The following is a 14,509-nucleotide window of genomic DNA, read 5'->3' on the forward strand; positions in this document are numbered from 1 at the left end:
GGAGTGGAAAGCCCCACGGGGCCCGGTGCAGGTTTGGTCAGTCACATGTGAAAGGAGTCCTCGCACACGGAGGTGCACGCTAGTCATCCGTGAACGTCTGTCTCATCTCCTCTCGGATCGCCAGCCCGTTATCTCTCAGCCACAGTGAGGACCCTGCTAGCTGGTAGGAGCCTGTGCCGATAGTACTACGGGGGGGGGGGGGTACGAGCATGGGGCCTAGTTGGTTGTACGAGGGGGGGGGAGTTGGAGAGAATGGTGAGGCTCTTAACTGAACTGAGAACAAAAGCAAAAGTGAATGTGTGGAGGGGGCAAAGGGACAGAGATGGTCATGTGGCTGATAGCCATCTTGGAAAGTCACCCTGATAAAGTGATCCCCCCCCCCCTCCCCCTCTTAATCAAATGAGTACTCTGCAGCTGGTGGGGCTGCGGCAAAAAGGGGGGTACAGGGGGTGGGCTTGAGGGATGGCGTGAAATTATTGCCTGCTGGTGTATATGTGACGCTGGGGGTTGGTGGGGGGATGGGAGGGGGGTGTGGAGGGGGGTGTAATATCATTGCCTGCTGGTGTATCTGTGATGTGGGGGTGGGAGGGGCGGGGTGGGGGCTCATTTAGATTTAGATTGGTTATGTGAGGAGAGAGCTGAAAGGCCAGCTCATGTTTATGCATGAGTCCCAGAGCGTAGTTCCTCAGCTGAGCTCCCAGTTAAAGGGACAGGGCAGAAATTGCACACGCACACTTCTGTTTCACATGATAAGACTCCAGACCCAGTATTACACGGTGTGCTATCAGATTTCAATCTCTGTGTGTGCTATGCATATGCATGTCTGGTCAGGTAGTATGGCTTGGTAGACATCAACAGTGACCATTTGTACTCGTTGACGCCTCTGTTCAACAAAGGTATGATTTTTAATCATGACAGGTCACATCTGCCGAGAATGCTCTGTGTCTGATTACTCTGCTGTTATACTTTCAGAATATACACACTCTCAAACATACACACAGACACACACACTCACATATTATACTGTAGGACAGTAATCAGTAAATGTCTTTGAAGGAGAGTTTGTTCAGCACTTCATCAGGTATAAAGTGGTTTTTATTTGGAGATGTGGTCCCTATCCATCTTTTAAATGACTTTTTAATGGTCGTCAGGCCATACTAATCAATCATCAGAGAGAGCTTCCCTGGTAGCTTCAAATAGAGTCCATTTATAATAGGAACTTTCTGGAGCAGAAACAGATTCTCAGCACATGATTCCAGGGCTATATACTATATATCCATGCAGTTAAACAGTAAGAATGTGCTTTTGAACGGAACATTCTCATATACTGTATGTATTGCCTTTCCCCAACGTCCTACATCGAGCTGGACGACAAGAGCTGTAAAACCCCTTTGGATTCTCTCTCTTTGTCCTCCAGTCTGTGTATCCCCCCACACAGAGTAGATACAATCAGTCCATAAAGATGGTGTTTTCATTCCCCTTTGTCACAACACTCATTTTTATGGTTCTGTTCTGTGCTTTTCATGACCCCCCTTCCATACAAGCACACCCACACATCTGACCCCCCCCAACACCCACTCAGTACTTTACATCCATAATGAGATCCAAATAAGCATCCGCGGGGCCGATACTATGCCACGCGTCACTGTGTGAATATGACTCACACTTATTAGCTGAATTATGTTAATCTTTACACCCTCTGCCCACAGACAACAGAATCACCATCACGGGGGGTGCAGTCGCGTGCGCAAGTGTGTGTGTGTGTGTGCGCGCGCGCGTGTCAGCTTTGAGCGACTGTCATGTCGTTCAACCGATCTGCATGTGAAAGGCGTCGCTAATGACATCACTTATGCTAAAGGGAATCGCACACACCTTCACGTACACACGCGTAGACGAGGTAGGGTCACAAAGGCAACGTGAGATATGCCTTGCCTGAATCACATATCTTCCACTCCGGCACCAACCAAAGGAGGCATCACCTCTAGTCACTCAGGAAGACATTTGAAAAGTCCCATTACATTATTCATTTAGGTCAATGGAAGGTTTCGATAATCACAACCAGGTAATGAACATAGTGAATAGGTTATTGGTGAGTTTTCAGCCCTTCATACAATGCTTGTCCTCCCTTAGCCTGAGACATTGATGTCTCAGGCTGTTGGAATGACTGATTGAGTCTGACACATTTTAATTACGCCCAAATTAAATGAATCGGCTGGCAGACTATAAAACATTGCTGTTTAATAACGAGTCCTTGCCTTTTTCTCTCTCCTCATCCAATCCCATTTCAGCGGCCCGCACCACATAACCTCTCTCTGTTTAATGATATGCAAATGAATTTGCATGAACCCCGTGATCCCGTGCGATGATTAAACTGAGATGACATTAGCTCCCTGCCGTGCTCAGGCTCCAGTCAGTGTGTCTGTCTGGCCCCATATCTCCCCTATCTCCCCCCCATCCACACACAGCTGAAAATGAGTCTTTATGTCTCCAGTCCATCAAGGTATTTTTCATGCTACAGGCTCCACATCCAGCCGGAGAAACAGGCTTGGTCTCATGTGAGCCTCTTGTTGGACTCTTCCATAGATGGTGGTGAATGTTGAGACCTATAGAGTGTAACTCAAATGAAGGTTTCGCTCCTTCCTTATTGATCGGAGATACGTAGCATACTACAACACACACTTTTGTGAACGGTTTGATGTTAAACAGAGGCAACACCACTCTCCTGGTAGAAGCATCGTGTCACCCCCCCCCACCCCCGCCTTCTCTGTTTTCCCTCCTCCAATGCTCTCTTCATTGCAGTGTGAATCTGGCTCCGCCTCCTCCGTCGTTTATTGTACTCCATTTGCATAATGAAGCCCGCTCTTAATTAAGATCCCACTGGAGTCTGGAGCCAAGGATGAAGGGAGGACGAATAGGGGGACAGAATGAGGGGAGGGAGGGCGGGGCTGGATGCTCCTTGGTTGCCAGAAAGATAGAATTAGCATATCCGCTCGTATCCAACTATGAGGCGCGATTAAAAAGAATAAAAAAAATAAAAGCGTTGACGAGCGATTAAATCACTAATTATGATGGGCTGTTGAAATTAGTGTGTGTCTGTTAATTAGGCGTCGATGGGATGCCCAGACACGCGCCCGCCCCTGGTGCCTGCAGCCGTCTGACTGGCAGGAGACACCCTCAACCTGACAAACCCCCCCCCCCCTCTCCCTTTAAGTCTGGCAAGTCTGTAGAGTATCCCTTTAAGACCCATTCATTCCTGTCAGTGTGCATCGGTGCTAACTCCTCTTCCTCTTCTATCTCCACAGCCTCCCTGTTCTCTCCTTCCCTCTCACATCTCCTCTCCTGGAAACATGCAGTTGATGGCCCAGATGACCATCCATCTCCTTCCTGCTCCAGCTGTGCCCGGCTGTGCCATAGCATGAACAGCCGCGGGCTAGCTAGCCACGTTGGCACAGCGGAGACACATGTCTCATCCCGCTTGCCCGCCGTGGACTTCGGTCGCATTCGCCAGCCTGTTCCGAAACGTTCTGCGACCATGTGGTGTGTGTGTGTGGCACCGTTTTCTATATGCATCTGGTCGTGCCTGTGGCTGTCTGCTAGCTTGACGTTGGCACACTGCCATATCTCTGTCAGCTTGTTTTTCACCCCCGGAAGAAATGCCATCGCGGAATCCATCGAAAGCGCCTTGGGAGCTCCAGCCACCGTATGGGTATGGAAGAGTGTGTTATCTCGGTTTGGCACGATGCCATCCTTCTCTGTCCTCGCCGATCCTGAAAAGATGCCATAGCTGAGGCGCTGGCAACGGTTGCCCGGGCACCTTCTTGTGGCTCAGCGTACAAACAAACAAATGTTGAATGGTGCCAAGTCCTCCAAGGTGAGTCCGCTGTCTCTGCCGTCAGCTCTGAGGGCTCTGGTTGGCAACAGCACCCACAAGCTGGCACACGATGTGGGCAAGAAGAGGGACGGAGAAAGGGGAACGGCGGCGGAGGACCCGTCTACATTGGCACCGTTCCCGGTTGGCATCAACGGTCTTCGCCGTACCCGACCACAAGCCTCATATGATTTCGCCGTTTGTCATTCCATTCATCCCTCCATCCACATTCTTCTCCTTCTCCGTCCTCCCCCAGCTCAACCTCGGGTCTCTCTCCCTCTCTGAGTGGCCAGTCTGTCTGTGTGAGGATCCTAGTGTAGCAGCATGGAGGTTCTGTCTATGGTCCTCCCCGTTCCTCTTCCTCTCTTATCCGCCTCGCCCCCTCGGCCGTGCCCATGCCCGCCCCTGCTCCAGCCCTGACTGGATGGCACTGTGCCAACCTGCAGCTGCCATAGCTCTCATTTGTAGCTCATCCCTCGTTCGCCCTTCCCCCTGTCTCCATACCTCCCTGTTTGCTCTCCCTCCCTCTCCTCGCTCTCTATGGGTTTCTTGCTCTCTCTCTCTCTCTTTCTCTCTCTCTCTACTCCCTAACTATCTCTCGCTTCTGGACTCCCCTTAACTACTGCATTTTCCTCTGACATCTTTGCAAGATTACCCCGGGCTTCTGACCCCACTCTGAAATCCTCTGCTCGGTCTTCTTCATCACCTAGCCTCTACGTCTCTAATCTGCTGGCTGAGGGAATGTCCTGTGTGTGCAGGTAATTACAGTAGAGCTGCCACAGCTCCAATGTGACTATTCTTATTCCACAGAGAGATGGAGCCCTGAGTTGGTAGAAAACCCTTATGTTGTTTTAATTAACCAATCCCAGTCCCCCATCCCCCATGTCCCCACTCCACTCCTGAGCTCCAGCTGTAGCTGGAACGCAGAATGCTGTGATCACGGGCTAATCTCCCAGCAAAATCTTTGCACAACGCGCTCTTCCGCCTGACGATACACGATCTCGTGTTTTTCCACGAAAGCGCTCTTTTGACAGCAAACAAAGACCCCTACCCATGTTGGCAATAACGGGAACACTTTCATTAGTATACTGCATAATGCTGTGGGTATGCAAATGAGATGTGAAATGTATGCAGGGAATGAGGGGAGCGGCGAAATCCCCCATTCTGCTCTCTGTTATCCCTCTCCAGCCCTTAACCCTCTCCACTCAGCGTCCTCGTCTTATTCACGGCTTCTTCCTCACTCTCCTTATCCACTAGACTTTTTCTCCACCTCGCCCCCCAAGCTTTCAGGGTTGCCACTTGGTCTCCAGCCGGGCTTTTCAGCTGGCTTCGTCCTCAGCTCCTCTCCTTTTGTCTTGGGTGTCTGTCTGAGCTCAGGAGTGTCCTTTGCAAACACGTTTTCCCATTGCCTGCAGACACACACTGTATAAACAGTCGAGTGTTTGAACAAGGTTATGAACACGGAATTATCTACCCGCGTGCATGAGTGCGCATGTGTATGTTTGTGTGCGTGTGTGCATTTGTGGACTGTTAACAAAACCCCTCTGGTTCCGGCCTTTATGTATTTCTCTCTGTTCCTGTGTTTGTGTGTTTGAGTGTGCTATCATGTGTGGCCCTCATTTACCGCTGATACAAATTCTGTGTGTGATGGGACCATGTCAAGACACCCTATGAGAAGCCTTACTGCTGTCTAAGATAAACACCTTTATTACCACCGGCTCCCTTGGCAATCACCATAGCAACACACCATGGCACCCACGTGAGGTGCATAGTAAGAATCTTTCCCGAGTCAGACTGAGAGACAGCCACACACGACATTTAACTGAATCAGAACCTTGCAACGCACAACGTCCTCCAATAATGTAGAAAACAGTGGCCACATCTGACTTGTTTAGATAGCTTTTCAACCACCGGGTACCCCCAACACTCTCCTTCTCTCTCTCTCTCTCTCTCTCTCTCTCTCTCTCTCTGGTCTTGACTTTAACAGGTCCTGATGAACCACAGTCAATGATTCTAATGAGCTATCGATCACTGTGGGAAAACACAGCGACACAGAAAGAATGAGAGGACAGAGAGAGAGAGAGAGAGAGAGAGAGAGAGAGAGAGAGAGAGAGAGAGAGAGAGAGAGAGAGAGAGAGAGAGAGAGTGAGGGAGTGAGGGATAGACAGACAGACAGACAGACAGACAGAGACAGGAAGACAGAAAAATGGAGGGAGAGTATAACAGAGAGAAAGAGATAATCAGACAGGAATGAATACTGCAACGGTGGACATGCAAGACATTATGTGCAGGACAGTTTATTAAAATCTGCCTGCATTTATATGACACTTTTCCATTCTCTCAAATATACTTCCACGGGCTGGAATGAGGACTGTGCTTTAACCCCGACCCGAAAGAAAGAGGAAAAGCTATCAACGGCCTCTGAACAAATGTCCGACTGCAGTTTGGTCTTGACAAAGCCCAGATGCCATGAGAGTAGCAGTGACGTTGTGTCTCTATTCCTCTCGCTGTCCTAATGTGGTACATGAGGAGGCAGCCGGCTGGGAGGGGGAGGTTCGCGTGTGTGTCGTGTGTGTGGTGTGGTGTGCGGTGTGTGTTGTGTGCATGTGGTGTGAGCGGTGTGGGCTGCTGTTGCTGATAATGAAATGCAGCGGGGAACAAAGAGCTTGGGCCTCTATTCTCCTCTCTGCTGCCTCATTTCAGTCAGTCTGAGGGACTGTGTGTGCATGTGTGTGCGTGTGTGTGTGTGTGTGTGTGTGTGTGCATTAGTCCTCTCCCCTCCTCCTGTTAGTATTCTGCATGGTAGATCCCCCTAATGTAATAACTGTGTCTGCATGTCTAATTTACAGCAGGAGAGAGTAAATAGCCTGTGGTTAATTACAGTATGTTTGTGTGCATGTGTGTATGCTCCTCTGTATGTGTGTGTATGCATGCGTGTTCTTGGGCGAGGGGGGGGGGGTTGGCATGTATATTTGTGTGTCTTCATGCGCGTGGGTGTGTCAGAATGATTTATGAGTTGCAAATAGCTACACCAGTGGCCGTTTCTCCTCGCTTAGTTTTTAATCTGTCTTTCCATTAATTTTCCTTGAGACGTTATTATGGTTTTATAGGTGCGCGCACAAGTGTGTGCATGCGAGTGCACGTGCACGTGTTAATGAGACATTGCTGTGGACATGTGCACCTTTTGGAAGAATTGAGGTTTGGATTGGACATTGTGTGCTGTCTTCCTCTTTTCTCTCCTATCCTCTCCACTCCACTCCTCTCCACTCTCCTTTCCTCTCTTCTTCTCTCCTCTCGACATCCTTTCTCCCCATCTCTTCTCTTGTCTCCCCTCTCCACAACTCTCTTTTTTCCTCTCCCCAATGAGAACCTCTCTGAGGACAGATCTTTATTGACAGTACATGGCAGCACATGGAAACAGCAGGTCAATCCGTTTAGCCCGGAGGCCGATTCACCAATTCACCAATTTGTCAGTGTTAGTTTGAGAAAGAAAAGCAGCTAATCTCTCCTCTCTGCTCTCTATTGATCACACACTTAGACTCCACTTCACTGTCTAAACACTATCGATCCCTTGCTCTCTCTCTCTTTTTTAACCTTCTACAGCTCACTCTCTCATACATTTCTTCACATAGACTGGGATTCTCAGACAGTGCGAAGGTCTATGGTAGAGCTGAGAGATTCACTGCCTATAGTACACTGGAATTGGAAATGGAGTCTGCTTACTGCAATGCAGTAGGCCTATGTAATACAGATTGTTTTATAATACTGTTTTATGAAACTGGTTCATGAAAGGATGAGCAGGGAATTTAAAAGACTGGAAAGGGAATGTTGGCATGACATGAAATATTTTCAGTTTTATGACTTGAATATGACGAGAATTCTCCACAATCTTTCGAAGTCATGAAGCCTTTTTTCCAACGATGAAACAGGTTTTTGATAAGATCCAAATGTTTGACTTGTGAGACCCCTACTGGTAAAACATTGTAGGTGGAGATGCATTTATTTCTACAAGAAAGTATCGTCAACAGTCGATTATCTTGTTGCTATTGGAACATCTTCGCGTTCAACGAATCTACCTCCTTGATTGGCCAGTGAATTCGTTGTTTTGGATGTGTGCACATGCTTTCGATAATTGCGTGAAAATTCGACAAAACATGTTCAGTACCTACCAGTAAAATAACCGGAGTTCTCAAAACATTGCTGGTATTTCTGGCACGGTCCAGATAGAAATAGTCGAACAAACTCTAGACGGTTCTGACGCAAATAGCAGTCTCGTTGTAGAAGAACATCTTTGTCGCTTACAAAACCCGTATGTGAAGGGCTTGTGTAACTGAATCAGCTGTTGAATAACACAAAATGTGTGTTATGTTCAGTGGGAAGAACAGTGAAGTATCTGACGTTTTCCCCCGATATTATGAGCAGCATATGATTAGGTTTTTTCCGGCTAAGAAAACATCGGAGACTTCGTGAAAAGCTGATCTTGAAAAATGTCTTCAGCAGACAGCGGTGAAGACACTCAGACCTTGGTTCGGCAGATGCTGAGAGAGCTCTTGTTGGGTAGAGAGGATCCGCAGGGCTTCTTCGGTCTGTGCGTGTCCCTGATGGGACACCACGACACCCGGGCACAGTTCCTGTCCCTCATCCAGCCACTGTCCTCGGCACACAACGCCCTACACTCCAACCTCACCTCCATGTATTTGGAGTACTTCTCTGTGGTAGGACCAACGTGTGTGTGTGTGTGTGTGTGTGTGTGAAAGAGAGAAAATTACTGTTAGAATTGTGATGTTATAGACATTGGCTGTCCTTTCGTGAACTATTCTTTCTCCCATCACAGGATGAGAACGACGTGTTAGAAGCTACTCTGGCTCTCTCATTACTGGAGCACAAAGACCGCCAGCAGAGGCCGGCCAAACCTCCTTCATCCCAGCCTGGAGCTCAGGGTTATAGACATTCCCAGACACAGCCAGTAGCCCGGGGTCACACCAGCCCGAACTCAGTGCCCCAGCCTCTGGTGGGGAGCTATGCAAAGGTGGTAGTGGCAGGCAGCCATGCACAGATTCTGGGCTCTTTGATAACTCCACACAATGTAGCATATTGTTCTGCTGACTCACTAGAGTCTAAGCATGAAAAATCCAAAGATGATGTCACGACAGAAGAGGGACACATGAACCAATCAGAGAAGCCAAAGCGCTCCAGGAACCGGCGGCGGCGTAAAGGGTGTGGTCAGCAGGTTGTGGGTTTAGCCCACAACCCATCACCCCCTCCCCCTGTGCTGCTCTGGTTCCGCAGGGATCTTCGTCTCTGTGACAACCCGGCTCTGATTGGCTCACTGGAGGTAGGCGCTCCTGTCATTCCTGTTTTCATCTGGAGCCCTGAGGAGGAGGAGGGGCCAGGGGTTACTGTTGCGATGGGAGGAGCCTGTAAGTACAATTGTCAATTATAGACATCATGTTTGTGTTTCCCTAGCCTCAGACTCTCGCTGTATGTATGTCCTTTGTCTCTCGCCCCTTCCAGCTAAATTCTGGCTCCACCAAGCGCTGGCCTGTCTCAGTTCCTCTCTGGAGAACATCGGCAGCCATCTTGTCTTCCGGGAGGAGGCAGGAGAGGGGTCGTCTCTGAAGGCAATCAGGGGACTCCTTAAGGAAACAGGGGCGAGGACGGTGGTGGCCAGCGCCCTGTACGAGCCCTGGCTGAAGGAGCGGGATGAGGAGCTGGTGTCCACTCTGTTGAAGGAGAAGGTGGAGTGTAGGATGGTCCATTCCTACTGTCTGAGGGAGCCCTACTCTGTCAGCACTCAGGGGGTGGGCCTACGAGGTTGGTCGACACTTCACACACGGGTCGACTGGAGAGCTCCACGTTGTGGTGTCGCAGCCAAAGGGCTAAGGTCTCAAATAGTTAGCCGATGATGTCTTGCTCCTCTGACCTCTCCTGGTTCCTGCTGTGCCCGTAGGAATTGGTTCAGTGTCCCACTTCATGAGCTGCTGTCAGCAGAACCCGAGTTCTGGTCTGGGTGCTCCCCTGGACCCGCCCTCCTCGCTGCCCTCCCCCTCCCTCTGGCCTCAGGGCTGCCCCCTGGACAAGCTGGGACTAGCACGCATGCCGCACAGGAAGGATGGCACTATGGTCAGTAACCAGATCCCCCCCCCCTCACACACACACATTAAAAAAGCATACGCACCATAACAGTGAGCATATGGTGAGGACTGTGTTGTGTGTGTGTGTGTGTTCAGATTGACTGGGCAGCTAACATCCGTACCTCTTGGGACTTCAGTGAGGCGGGGGCCCAGGCACGACTAGAGGCTTTCTTACAGGACGGTGAGGCACCCTTACGCGAGTGAGCAGTGCACACTCGCATGCCCTCCAAATGTGTTATCACTGTGCCATTGACCTGCGTTCACGAGTCGGCACTGTGGATCCAAATGAGCGTGTATGTGTTGGCGTCTGTCTCAGGTGTATACAGGTATGAGAAGGAGTCCGGCCGGGCGGACGCCCCCAACACCAGCTGTTTGTCTCCCTACCTCCATTTTGGCCAGCTCAGCCCACGCTGGTTGCTGTGGGACACCAAGGAAGCCCGCTGCAGAACCCCCAAGTTCCAACGCAAGCTGGCCTGGAGGGACCTGGCCTACTGGCAGCTTACCCTGTTCCCAGACCTGCCCTGGGAGTCCCTGAGGCCTCCATACAAGGCAAGGACAACCCATAATACTAATGAAGGAATACGATTCTCAAGGCCTTTCTCGAAACATTGAACTGAAGGGGAACTCACGTTTCACACCTATTATCTGTTATTACCTGTTATCTCTATAAAATCCCTGCAGTTGGTCAGTCGTGCACTTCAGGTCTGCAGTTGGTCTGTCACAAACGTACTTCCTGGTTTCTGCCCTATCAGGCTTTGCGCTGGAGTAGTGACCGTGGCCACCTGAAGGCGTGGCAGCGAGGGAGAACAGGCTACCCTCTGGTGGATGCAGCCATGAGACAGTTGTGGGCGACCGGCTGGATGAACAACTACATGAGACACGTGGTGGCCTCCTTCCTTATAGCCTACCTCCACCTTCCCTGGCAAGAGGGCTACCGCTGGTTCCAGGTGAATTGTCGCCTCCTAGTGGTAATGTAGTGTCACTACAAGCCAATCCCCACGAAGGGTATAGATCGTGTATAAACGGTGTATAAACAGAGGTGTGTTTGTGTAGGACACCCTAGTGGATGCAGATGTTGCTATAGATGCCATGATGTGGCAGAATGGAGGCATGTGCGGGCTGGACCACTGGAACTTTGTCATGCACCCTGTTTCCGCGGCGATGACCTGCGACCCCAGGGGCACCTACGTGAGAAAGTGGTGTCCTGAGCTGGCAAGGCTGCCTGATGAGTTCATCCACAAACCCTGGGTGTGTCCCGCTTCCATGCTGCGACGCGCGGGTGAGACACGTCAACACGGCCGTCGTCATAATGTTCCATTGCATCCACATGGGGCAGAACTCCATCCGATCTTTCATATCATGTACGAAATATGTCTATTTTCTCTCTGACCAAGAACATTATTTTTCTTCCTGACCCGAGCAGGCGCCGTGTTGGGCCAGTCTTACCCAGAGCGTGTGGTAGAAGACCTGGAGGACAGGAGGAACCGCTCACTCCAAGATGTGGCCGTGGTGCGGAAGCGCTTCGGCGAATACGTAGACCCCCATTCAGGGTGTGACCTCATCCCTCTGCCCCAGCGCCTGCTCTCCGAGGCCCTCGGTGTTTCTGAGGGTGGGGTGGTCAACCCCGGGAAGCAGTTCCTCCTGCCGGTCATCACACGAATGGAGTTCAAGCACCAATCAGATGATCCCGATTCGGACGCCGCCTCAAACCCCTACAACGCCGTTCTGAAGGGATATGTGAGCCGCAAGCGGGACGAAACCATTGCTTTCCTCAACCAAAGAGATTTCATGGCCAGTGTGATGAACGAGGGCGCAGAGAGGAGGGAGAGGCTTGAGAGGGACCATCGGAAGATGGAGGGGCTCCCTCCCCCCCCAGTCGCCCGGGGAAGGGCCAGGCCGACCCCCACAGCCAAGGACAGGTCCTCCACAGGGCCAGGGGGGGTCGGCACCGCACACAGATGACCCCCCAAAGTCAGGAGTGAAAGCTCACATCTGCAGGTTGGGTTCAGAGACTTACCGAGAGTTTGGGGGCATAGGTCTGTTTTCAAATGTGGGCGGAACAGCTTTCGTTTATGACTCAGGGTGCGGCTGTTAATTAAAGCTTTCTTATTCAAAAGTGTGTGGGGGTGGGGGCAGATAAGCTTTTTTCAATGCTGTGACGTCTCATGTATAATGAAACCCGTGCTCCTGCTATAGGTCTTTACTATCTTTTTTTTCAAGTTTATGTAAGGGCTGCATGTTACGGGAAAAGTTGTTAAATCTATGACCATGTTATCCTGCTACAGGAACAAGTTGCTGCACACACATTTGTTTACACAGGGACTTGTGTCCTTAAAAATGTTTTTATTCAAACTGTCCGTCAGTGAAGACTTAATGCTGAAACTACAATACCTCAATACCTCTTGTTCTAAGGGAAATTAAATCTGAATTACGAAAGATGATGTGTTTAATGGAAGTTTATTTTCATTGTACTGGTCTCATGTCCCAACTGTTGTGACAGTACGTGCAGTATCAGCCCAGTTAGCAACAAGATCCAAAGTGCTTTCACAGTTTTTACCCCCCTCCAACCCCCAGACGGTCAGACAGGTAATACTAAGAACTCAAGTCCTAAATCATACATCAGTGATATGGACACTGCATCACTCCTCTCCTTGCGCAACATCTGGACCCATTCATGTAGTCATTGGCATCCCTTTACTGTATTAACTATAGAGTGAGGATCGCTAACATTCATAAAACTATCATACTGCTCAAGTCCATGATGAGGAGCTCTGCTGTAGTTCCTGTGAGAGACCCAGCTTCTCTTTCTTGTCCAGACGAGACAGAAGGTGGAGGGAGGAACGACCAGGGGAGGGCCAGGCTAGTCCTCGATGGAGCGGATGTATCTCTCGTACGCTTTCTCATCCATCAGAGCGTCCAGCTCAGCTGGGTTGTCAATGGTCATCTTCATCAACCAGCCTATAATAACGATAATAATAATCATACGAGATGGGTTAAGTCAGGGGGTCAAGACTACAGCTCCAATACACAGGACGGAGACAGCCAGTCTGAGTGAAATCCAAGACTGTGTGCCGTGTGTGCCACCTCACCGTCTTTGTAACAGGACTTATTCACGAGGCCAGGACGGTCTGCCAGCAGTGTGTTGACCTCAGTCACCTCTCCAGTCAACGGGGAGTAGAGCTCACTAGCAGCTTTCACACTCTCCAGCGCACCAAACTCATCTGTGACACCAGACAAGACTGGTTAGGTCGGATGCAAATTGGAAGTTGATGTAAATGAACTAAGGAAGTGAAGGATCTGACGTGTTTTGTTGGACTTCTTGTTCTTACCTTGCTGGTTGAGCTTTGTGCCCACCTCAGGCAGCCCACAGTAGACCACATCTCCCAGAGCCTCCTGCGTTGCAAATATGGGGACTCAACGCTTAGTATACACAGGAGTTGACTATGTTATGATGCAATCATCAGAAGTGCACAAACACATTCAAATGTAGACAGTCTATGTAAAATATAATCCAGACCATCGAATGGTGGTTGTTAAATACCGAATGGACTAGCTACCTGTGCAAAATTGCTAATCCCAACTGTACCCACTCCTTCGTCCTCCACTTTAATCCATTCGTGCTTGTCTGTGAATTTGAGTGCTGTGGAATCAAGTAGATTAAAAAGATAAACACAGGCAATCTAAAGTAGCCAGCTAATCCCCCAAACAATCGGTGACACCAATGTATTCTAGTAGTATGCCTGTTATGGCTTCTTGTGACGTTAGAGTTGCAGCTCATGTCCTTTAGCCAGCGGAATGCTAACATGCTATTACCCATTTTATAAAACCCACTAGACAATACCTGTCGATAGTCGGCTGGCCGTCGCAACAGATCGTTGTATGTATGCTCGTGGTGCCAATCGATAGGGCAGAAACGGTGCCGACCGAGTAAGTAAGGGAAGGGCAGAGTTGAAGTTGGAAGTCAGACACCGTAGTATCACACACGCAGTCATGTTCGTCGCCTACTTATGATGACTGATGCTGATGATTACTTCATATGGTCGCAGACTTCAAGCGTCATCTCGGGGATTTCGGGGTTTCACCTTTGTGTGTGTAGACCGTATTAACTCTATGGTGTAGACTAGACTAACGCCTAATTGCTAAAAAGTAGGCTTAGTACTTGGATGGATTGCGTTTCATACCATGAATGTTAACAGAACATTTGCAGCCTTTTAGAAATACCCAGTCTATATCACAGTTCATGAGGTTCTCGCTATATCGACCCTCCTGTTTGATCTGACCAAAACATAACAAAACAAACTTATGTAGGCTATATATTGTTTCCAGATGCACATGCTCAATTTCCTTATCGCCCCCGTCCCAATCAAGCCCAGCATGAAACCCTTTTGTCAATCAAGGTCTTGAATCCAAGTCATTACTAGGCCAGCAAAGTCAAGCTTGTGTACACAATTTACAGTCTGTGGGAGGATGGTGAATGGTCTTCCGTCAGAATGTAAACTGATGGATT

General features: G+C 49.6%; 2 protein-coding genes across 2 annotated transcripts; one reads left to right on the top strand and one right to left on the bottom strand.

The window, feature by feature from the left end:
- Positions 1 to 8,044: 8,044 nt before the first annotated feature.
- Positions 8,045 to 12,441, top strand: LOC146258642 (uncharacterized). The gene is made up of 9 exons (XM_084672716.1): positions 8,045 to 8,583; positions 8,703 to 9,288; positions 9,383 to 9,682; positions 9,819 to 9,991; positions 10,099 to 10,183; positions 10,319 to 10,551; positions 10,755 to 10,949; positions 11,056 to 11,281; positions 11,426 to 12,441. The coding sequence occupies exons 1-9, from the start codon at positions 8,356 to 8,358 to the stop codon at positions 11,962 to 11,964; spliced, it is 2,565 nt and encodes an 854-aa protein (XP_084528842.1). The 5' UTR covers positions 8,045 to 8,355; the 3' UTR covers positions 11,965 to 12,441.
- Positions 12,442 to 12,443: 2 nt separating this feature from the next.
- Positions 12,444 to 14,033, bottom strand: gcsha (glycine cleavage system protein H (aminomethyl carrier), a). The gene is made up of 5 exons (XM_084672717.1): positions 13,844 to 14,033; positions 13,560 to 13,642; positions 13,332 to 13,395; positions 13,092 to 13,223; positions 12,444 to 12,960 (listed from the first exon to the last, which is right to left on the bottom strand). The coding sequence occupies exons 1-5, from the start codon at positions 13,992 to 13,994 to the stop codon at positions 12,863 to 12,865; spliced, it is 528 nt and encodes a 175-aa protein (XP_084528843.1). The 5' UTR covers positions 13,995 to 14,033; the 3' UTR covers positions 12,444 to 12,862.
- Positions 14,034 to 14,509: the final 476 nt, after the last annotated feature.

This window comes from Hypomesus nipponensis, chromosome 14 (assembly GCF_054491055.1).
Source record: "Hypomesus nipponensis isolate SF chromosome 14, ASM5449105v1, whole genome shotgun sequence".
Taxonomy (NCBI): Eukaryota; Metazoa; Chordata; class Actinopteri; order Osmeriformes; family Osmeridae; genus Hypomesus; species Hypomesus nipponensis.